Genomic DNA, 9,844 nt, shown 5'->3' on the forward strand with positions numbered 1-9,844 from the left:
CCTTAAAATACGTAGGTTCCTATAAATGATATTTCAGTAAACTAATATAACCACTGAAATAAGAGCTCTTCCATTTATCTCTATTAAGCTAGAGGAAATCATCATTTTACTTTTATGTCCAGATAGAAGCTATAGATTCCATATCTATGTTTAGCGCTCCCACTCAATCGTATTATCATGTTCCCAAAATGTACGTATCACCCAGACCAAAAGGTAGGCTTAACTAACAAATTAAAGAACACAAATAACACTCTTGAGATCGAACCTAACCATGTCAAGATTAAGATCTTTTGATCTAAGATCAACCAGTAATATTTGCTTAGAAAGATACAACGGTAAGATTATAATATCTTTACCAAGATCAATATCGGTCCCAGTCCAATGTATACTCCATACATCTGAAACTAGCATACTTTGCCAATATTCTGGAAAGAACATAACACTTATCCAAGGTGTAAATATACTTTATCGCTAACTATCGCATCAGTGTAAATCCAGTGCAGTGATGAATTAAGGGACATTGTCTTTTGAAGCATATAATCACAATTACCTTCCACTGTGTTGACATCACTGTAATTGTGAATAACTATATGTTCTTGACTTAACAGATTTTGTACACATTAAACCATAAACATGAAAACTACATGTAAACATATATGACTTCTAATCTTCTATTGATAACAAATCAGATTAAATTGAAATGGATTTTATTTAGGGCATAAAATCCCAACAGATTATATGTTCAAAAGTTTAATTCCCATGATTTGTCAGTTCACTGGATTTAGATTGGCATGATAATCAGCGATAAGGTATACTTACACCTTGGATAAGTGTTATGTCCTTTTCAAAGCATTGGCTAAGTTTACCAGTATCGGATGTATGGAGTATACATTGGAAAGGACCGATATTGATCTTGGATAAGATATCATAAACTTACTGTTATATCTTTCTAAGTCAATATCAATAGTTGATCTTAGGTCTATGGATCTTAAACCTGATATGGTTAGGTTTAGCTTAGTTGTTCGTGGATGCTAACCTAACCTATGGTTCTGGTAGATATTTACATCTTGGGAACATGGTAGTTCAATTGAGTGGGAGCGCTGATCATAAATATGGAATCTATACTTCTATAAGTATTTAAAAGTGAAACGATGATTTCCTTCGAGCTTGGCTGGATAGAGATAAATGATTGAGGCCTCATTTCAGTAATTATATTAGTTTTTTGAAGTATCATTTATAGGTAGCTAAGTGTTTTAAGGATAAAATACATTGAAGGGTAGAACGGTAAATTTGTCCATATTCAATGTAGATCATCTATAGAGAATCTTTGACTATTAGGATTGTAACAATGGATAATCATAACGTATCTATATCGTGGTACATATAGAGCGTTCTAGATAATTGAGTGCTATTCAATTATAAATCTATAGTGGCGCAAGGCGGAATTAATAAGTTAGAGAATTTACTTGGTAAATTCTAGATCTACTTATTGAAAGCTCGGTTATATAGGCCCATGGTCCCCTCACTAGTTGAGATAATACTGCTTGCAGACTCAGTTAATTGATTTTAATTAATCAATTATAATTCTAATATTAGACTATGTCTTATTTAAGAATTTTCACTAAGCAATGACTTAATTGTGAAGAAAAGAGGTTTTTGGGTCAATTTGTTAATTAAGAAATTTTGTATGGCCTAATTAATAAATTACATAAATGACAATTTTATTTCATAATTAATTATATTTATTAAATAAATAGTTTTGGCATTTATAGGATTGAATTGGAAAATATGGTATTATTGAAAAGAAGAATAAGTGGTTGAAATAAAGTGACAAAATGTAACTAGAGAATGGTCTATTATTGTGTACGACCATAAGTGATTTTTGCCCAATATTTTATTCTTTTTTAATCCATATAATGCAGCCCTAAGCCCTATTTGAAACACTATAAAAGGAACATGATGCTCTCACTCATCCAACTAATGTCAACCTAACTATTCAACCAACCTAGATGAGAGAGTTCCTTCCTTAGTGATTTCAGCCTCCTTCATTGTTCTTCCATATTCGAACCTTGAGTGAAAGAGTGCCATGCCTACACATAGCAAGTCAAGTACTCAATCATAGTGAGTAAGACGATGGTAACCAAACCCGAAAGAGAGAAAGAGATCCAGGTTCAGATCTTGATAATGCTCTGCGATAGAAAGGAATCAAGGGCTAGAGATCTTGAACGGAAGGAGTCATTATATTCCGCTGCAATATATGTAAGGTTTTCTTAAACCCTTATGTGTTTATTTCATTATTTTAGAGAATTCATATTTAGGATGTTAATTCAACATACTTGTTAGTAAATCTAGATCCTGATAAAATATTCACAACATCATTCTCATCCAATCCCTCATAACCTAGTTTACGTTATGTTAGACAACTAGAGTTTTTGAGAGCCTCCATTCCTTCCCCTATTTCGAATCTCCTTTATTGTTCTTCAATAATTTCGAGCCTATAGTGAATGAGTGCATGTCCACCCATAGAAAGTCTAATACTCAATCATAGTGTGTAAGACTGTGAAGAATCCAAGGAACAAGGGTTAGAGATCTGAGTGAAAGAACATATTATTCCACTGCAATCAGTGTAAGGTTTCTTAACTTTATATGTGTTTAAATTCTATTATTTTAGAAATTCATATTTAGGATGTTAATAAACATACTTGTTAGTAAATCTAGATCTTGGTAAAATATATTCCAACAGCCTGAAGGAAAAAGGGGTGGAGGTCCAGGATTTGTTTCTGTATGCTTCAATTGTAGTTGATACAATATGGAAAACCCGCAACGAGACGGTTTACAATAATTTTATATGTAATATTAAGCATTGTGTTGACTTTATTTCTATATATTACACAGATTTTAGTTCTTGTCTGTTTCCTTCACCGATGACGGTTGTGACTCCTGTTTGGTCTCCCCCTCTAGAAGATTGGGTCAAAATCAACTGTGATGTTAAAGTTGGTTGTGACTCAATGTGCGTGGTGGCTTTAGCTAGGGACCATAAGGAGTCAGTTTTGTGGGTGGTTATCAACATGCTCAACTTCTCTGACCCACTCATTGGAGAAGCAGCGACCTATTTGTTAGCCTTAGAATCAGCGATCCTTTGGAAGCATTCGTTTGTGATTATTGAGAGTGATTCTAAAATGGTGATTAACACGCTAAAGGGGACTTGTTCCGTTTGGAGTATTAGTAACTATGTACTTCAATGTAAAATCTTTCAAATCTTTAGATTAGTTGTAATTTTAGTTTATTTCTAGACTATGTAATTTGCGGCCTATAATGTGATTAAGTGGATTTTTGCCAATAATATAACTGGTATAATCAATCTGTCCACCAATAAATTATTATGTAATGACATGAAGCCTAACATTTTCTAGTTTTAATATATCTACTTATTTTATTAAAAGAAAAAAAAAGTTTTATTGTTTGTGAGTTAGGCCTATATGAGAAGCCCAAAGCCGAATATAAATAAAAAGGTGGTTTTATTTCATCCTTCCAAAGTCGTAGCACGACTCTCTCTCTCCGTTACTCAATCTCTCTCTCTCTGTCGGCCTTTTTTTGGCTCTTGTCATCAGCGGTACCCTAGAAATATTATCAGCCTCGTTTACCAACTGATCGGAGATCGGAGATCAGAGATCGGAGAGGAGGAGTTACGTTTCACTTACTGACCGGATAAACAATTACTTCACTCACAACAGGTACTGCACTTTTTAGAGGCAGCTAATGAGGATTAAATACATAAAGGCGTTGGAACTTTCTCTAGTTGTTTGATTTTTCTCAAGTGATTCGCTCTATTTTGTATAGAGGTCTGCATATGATTCACCTATAATCCAATTCTCTCTTTTGTTTTTCTTCTTTTTAATAATAGTTAGGTTTGTCATGATTAGTTTATAATGTTTAGTTCTAAGATTTTGAAATTGTGTATATTATGCGTTATAATATGAATATGTGTTATTGATCATACGAGATTTTGTTCTAATCTGGATGGTTCCGAGATTTTGTTCAATATTTTTCCATTTGAAAAAGTAAGGGCCAGGGCCAAAGACACTTTCGTAATTTTCTGATTTTGGTTCAATTAGAAAATTTCTGTTTCTTTCGTGTGAATCCCATTTTTATGGTATTTGTTCCTACATACATTTTATTTCAGTGCTGTGTTTAAGTTTGGGATAATTCTATATCTTGGTGTCGATGAAAATGTTTGGTGACATTGATAAACTTCTCATATCTCCAAATAAAATCTAATATATGGTGTTTCTTGGCAATTTGTTTTAACTACTCATGGTGACAATTAAGTTACCTGGAACAATGCTGTGTTGTTGATGGAGAGATAATTTGTAGTTGTTTCAAATTTTCTGGTATTTTAATAGGAGAAGCAACATAGGCAATGTTTCATTGAATAGTTACCAATTAATAACCTGTTAAGAGAAGTTTTGAACCAAAATAGACAACACTTCATTGAATAGCTACCTACTGATAACCTGTTTAGAGACAATTTTGGTTTATTCATTTGCATCTCTTCAGCATTGTTGTCAGTATTTGACATGTTTCTGTTGAAATTGACAGAATTTTTTAGAATATTCTGTTAATACACATGGAGTTCTGTTAGATAGGCATTTGTATGACCTTTATGGGAACTTGGTCGTTTGTTGAAAGTTATAATATTTTGTGCTTTAAAATTTTCAGCTTTGATTTGTATGATTGTTGTTCTTGTTTAGGCATTGAGTGTGAGATCATTCATATGTATGAAAAGTACTTTAGTTGAATCAGACTTGGGTTGTTACATTCACTGCTAATTGTTATTATTGGCTGATTAAAGATAAACTCGTGTTATTAATTTATTATTATTATTTTTTGTGTGGCAGTTTTTTTATTTATTTTACAACTGAGGGAGCCACCGCAGATATCTGTTAAAAGTTTTGGTCGCGTTTAACTTTACAGTTTGATGGGAGAGTGTCTATGCATGCTAAGTGATCAACAGTTCTGATGAAACTTTTGGAGCTGGAATTTATTGAAGAGGCTGAATTTTTATACCAATGGGTTCTAGCTATATAGCCATCTCGGCGCTCTGTACAGTGCTAAGTTTTGTTAGTCTTCATTGGTGGACTGAATCATCATTACTCAGTTTGAAACCGGATGGACTAATTAGTGATAATAATACCTCCGCTGGGAACACAAGCCATGTAGTTGATTTACTTTTGGGATCATATACAACAGTTGCGCTGCTTGCTAATTTTATGCTCAATGTATTTGTTTTACTTATTCTACTTTTAAAGGTAAGCTTGCTTTCTCGTGAAATTTACTGAGTTCTCAAGTACACGAGTCTACTCTGTTAACTTTTATTGTACTATTATTTACTTTGCATATTAGTATTTCTGATGGTTGCCATGTCTGCTTTAACTTACAGACTATATTCTTTGTGGAGTTGTATCCTTCTGAATCTCGAAAGTTGGTAGAACGTCTTGTTAACTATGTAATATATAAGGTAAATGATTTGTCCCTTTCCCCTATCACAGAACTATCTTTAAATACTTGCTATGTCCATTGCCTATGTAATTACTTCCTTTAAGAATGACTTCTGAGATTTTGTCAATAATGTTATCAAATGTTTTGCTTGTGAGTTTTCAAGAGTTTCCCAACATGGCAAGCTGCTATTTGGTTACATTTTGATAATGTTGTTGATATTGGTGGTAATGAGATATTTTTTATATCTAGGTTTGTTCTGATAAGTATGAATATTGTTATTCAGTTCCTTGTATTTTTTTTTTTTATGATTTGTTATTTTTACTATTGCTGTTTCCTAGTAATTGTGATTAAATTGCTGTATACCTGATCATATATGCAGGGGACATTTCTTCCACTAGTTGTTCAAGCCACAATATATCATGCAGGGTTGTGGTCAATTTGGTTGATTGTTCTTTGTTTTCTAAAGGTATAACATATTTTCCTGTGATAGACATGCTCTGATAAATAGCTTAGTTCTTTTGACTCTTTGAAACATTTTGCACAGATGTTTCAAGCTTTAGCTAGAGACCGTCTTGAAAGACTAAATGCATCTCCATCTGCCACACCAATGTCATATTTCCGTGTGTATTCAGTATTGTTGTTGGTTCTCTTTGTTGACGTCTTCTGGTATTCTCTTAATTTTACTTTCTGTTGTGGAGATTGTAAAGTTTCTAGTTTGTATACTCAATCAATATAACACTCCTTCTAGAAACATTTAGGCAATGAACTATCCTACTATCTTCCTGAATAAAAAGATTTGTTTTGAAATGGTGAAGAAGCAGATATTTTTTTCCCATACCAGTGAAATGTAGCCAAGTTAGATCTCTTACATAATCTGTTGTGTGCCTACAGGATACAGCTCTGTTTGGTAATATATAGAACTTTGAATATGTCAGTTTTTCTGCTCTTATTGTTTGAGCCACTCAGTATCGCATTTGAGACACTTCAGGTAATGTTAATAGAAAATTTTCATGACATCTTTTTATTAGCTTAATCATTAACATTTCTACACCAGTTTTCTATAACTAATAAATAATCAACTTGACAATGATTCGGGTATGTCAAATATGCTTTGTAGGCTATTTTGGTGCATGGATTTCAGTTACTTGATATATGGATCCACCATTCAGCATGGAGTAGCTCAAATTGTCATAGATTTAAAATATTTAACACATCACCAGCAGGTTATTAACATTGTGCTTTGATCATCCACATTTGAAATAGAATAGATAGATGTTCCAAATACCTTATGTTATGATCCTTTCCCGACACTTTGTATTTTTAGTTCTAAATGGAAACTGTTTTCATTTGGTGTTACCTCCAGGTTCATTGCTAGAATGGAAATGTGTACTTACTCGAAATTTGGGATTTTTTCTTGACATGGCAACATTGTTAATGGCGCTTGGTCATTATTTGCATATATGGTGGCTACATGGCATGGCATTCCACGTGGTCGATGTAGCCCTTTTCTTAAACATCCGTGTAAGTATTGTATTATTTTCTATTATATCCATCTTACCTCATTAATTTTGCTTAAGAGACAGCTTAGTTTGTTCCTTAAATTTATGGATTGAGCAGGCCTTGCTAAGTGGAATCGTAAAGCGTGTAAAAGGATTTAGAAAGTTGAGAAGTGCTTTAGGTGCTCTTCATGCAGCACTTCCAGATGCAACGCCCGAAGAGCTCCGAGCATATGATGATGAATGTGCCATATGTAGGGTATGTTTATTATCATTATTGTCATTATTATTATTTCACTTATTGTTTACCTTCTTTGTATCTTTAAATAATGGAACTGGGGAAATGGACAGGAACCTATGGCTAAGGCGAAAAAACTACACTGCAGCCACCTATTTCATCTTGCATGTTTGAGATCTTGGTATGATGTTACTTTTTATTTTTTGGTTTCTTCTCTTTCTACCTTTTTTTTTTGGTCTTTGGGAGGTGATTATTGAAGAATTTATGCGCTAGTGCTGAAATTACACAACATTGGCAGGTTGGATCAAGGATTAAATGAGATTTATGCATGTCCAACTTGTCGAAAGCCACTTTTTGTCTTTAGATCTGAAGAAAGATCTCAAGATGATGCAAATCCACGCAATGCAGACATTTTGAGTGATGAACAGCTTGCTCGTCAAATAAGTTCAGGACTTGATACACAAAATAATGCTGGAAATAGCCTGCCTACAGGAGTAATACCCAATCAGATACAGAATCATACAGAAGGCGGTCCTTGGAGGTTCATTTTCTTAATTTACACCAGTGTAGTTTTTAGCTGCAAAAGCTGCGAAAATTGGTGCTCTAATTTAGTCATCCTCTTATTTTTCTGCAATAGCCTGCTGGCCCTAACATTCTAGTGAGGTTGTAGTGGTGGTTGTCTGTTCGTTTAGGGATCATCCTATTTACTTCACCATTTGAAGAGCTTAACTCTTTCATTATTTTCCTCTCTTATTTTCTAAATTTTTTGAGGTTGTGGCAGAATAGTAAACTTGATTGGGCACATAAGTCCCATTAACTTGAGACTTCTATTAGGAGAGATACGAAACATGGTTTTGAAAAAATATAATAAAATCTTTTTAGATAGGCTAATGATTCTTATAGTTTATGTAAACAAAATCTAAAATAGCCGTATAAGCTTTTCCAGGAACTTATTATTTTGAGAAGGTTGCAAACAAAGGGATTCCCTTTATATATGTTGAGCTTTTTTCTTTTTCCTTCCTCTCAAATATAAAAGATAATAATTAAGTTTTTCATTGCACCATAGGAATGCAGGATTAGATTCAAGTTGGTTGCACACTTGGCCAAATCAGGGAATTGATGGAGCTGGTCCATCTAATGCTATTAGATCAGTGGGTCTGGGGAGAGTTCAGATGATGATGAGGCATCTTGCTTCTGTCGGAGAAACTTATGCCCAGACTGCTCTTGAAGATACTGCCTGGAACCTCTGGCCTATGAATCCCTCTCAGGCTGCCCCAATGGTCCCACCAATTCCTCCTGCTGCAGGTGGTAGAATCCCCAGAGGAACTGGTGGTTTGCATATAAGGACTGCTTCGCGATCTGCAAATGACAACCTAGCAAACATGCTTGCCATGGCTGAGACTGTTCGGGAGGTTTTGCCTCATATCCCAGATGACATAATTTTCCAGGTTCCGTTTCTATTCTTCACTCCATATTATCTGTATTTGCTGAGTTATTTGGTCTGGACGATGGAGTAAATCATATCTGTGGCTTTCTAATAAGTTTTTCAGTAGTGCCTATGTTGGTAGCTGTTGTATAGCCTGCCAAAACACGTGCAAGAAACTGCAAATTCATAGAATGCAATTGTTTAAACACAATAATCTTATTCTTTTATAAATTTGACTCGAGATTTATATAGTTACATAGGATTCCACACAGTCACATGACCCTCTTCAGTTTTCTTGTTAATTGAAAATTTTGAACTCTCTGTAGTCTATCCAACGAGTATCTACAGGTGGATGAAATCACTTCTTTTCCTTCTATCATTACTGGGTTTTCATTTCAAGATCTGTCGTGCTATGCTTTGCAGGATTTGCAGCGAACAAATTCTGCTACGGTCACTGTGAATAACCTTCTCCAAATGTGACCAGACCAGACCAGACACAATGTTTCGTTTTTCTCCATAAAAGAAAGGAGCTTTGGAAGTTGCTAAGTACTTCAGCAGGTTTGGTTACCACAGGCCTCTCTCCCTTTGTCCATGTTTTCCTCTTATTTTTTTTTTGAAATTTTTCCTCCACTCATATTGTTGAGCTTCATTCACTGTATATATAGGCAGCTCACTAATTTTATGTACCAAAAAGAAAAGGGAAAGATGCAACAGTATAGCTCTCTTTTGTACCAGCGGTCCTGTGAGAAATAAAATATCAAATGTATCATTTAACGTAATGTATACTGTATAGTGTCATAATTTGCAGGGTGGACCTGATACGCCAACATGATCTACTCTTATTAGCAAGTTGGCAATGGAAATTTAGCTTGTTTAATTTGAATGGATTACATGTTTTATTTAATGTATATTTTACAAGTTCATGTTTGAAGTATTCAGCCATGAAGTTCAGTTTCATTGTTATGGTCTCTCCAATAAATTTAAGAGTGGAAGGTTGTATAATTCCATTTTTGTTTCTTTATATTATGTCATCATCATCATCTAGCCACTGAACTAATATGTTTGTACTCTAGTTAACCCAGAAAAGTATATCATAAATAATACCCTAACATCTATTTGAATTCGAGGCACACATTGAATACTATCATGAGAAAAAAATTGAATTTAAAATGTTCCACGATTGTC

The 9,844-nt window shown here is 34.1% G+C and overlaps 1 protein-coding gene across 4 annotated transcripts; it reads left to right on the forward strand.

Moving 5' to 3' along the window:
• Positions 1–3,476: 3,476 nt before the first annotated feature.
• On the forward strand, positions 3,477–9,616 carry LOC115705628 (E3 ubiquitin protein ligase RIN2). Of its 4 annotated transcripts, none has more exons than XM_030633022.2 (13): positions 3,477–3,734; positions 4,899–5,309; positions 5,441–5,518; positions 5,879–5,965; positions 6,044–6,165; positions 6,391–6,487; positions 6,617–6,722; positions 6,863–7,020; positions 7,117–7,254; positions 7,347–7,414; positions 7,532–7,774; positions 8,300–8,681; positions 9,083–9,616. In XM_030633022.2, the coding sequence occupies exons 2-13, from the start codon at positions 5,070–5,072 to the stop codon at positions 9,137–9,139; spliced, it is 1,776 nt and encodes a 591-aa protein (XP_030488882.2). In that variant the 5' UTR covers positions 3,477–3,734; positions 4,899–5,069; the 3' UTR covers positions 9,140–9,616. The 4 variants fall into 4 exon arrangements, with proteins under 4 accessions (XP_030488882.2, XP_060958584.1, XP_060958592.1 ...); XM_061102601.1 differs by having other exon boundaries at positions 3,508–3,842; XM_061102609.1 differs by having other exon boundaries at positions 3,508–3,842; positions 4,975–5,309.
• Positions 9,617–9,844: the final 228 nt, after the last annotated feature.

This window comes from Cannabis sativa, chromosome 1 (genome assembly GCF_029168945.1).
Source record: "Cannabis sativa cultivar Pink pepper isolate KNU-18-1 chromosome 1, ASM2916894v1, whole genome shotgun sequence".
Lineage (NCBI taxonomy): Eukaryota > Viridiplantae > Streptophyta > Magnoliopsida > Rosales > Cannabaceae > Cannabis > Cannabis sativa.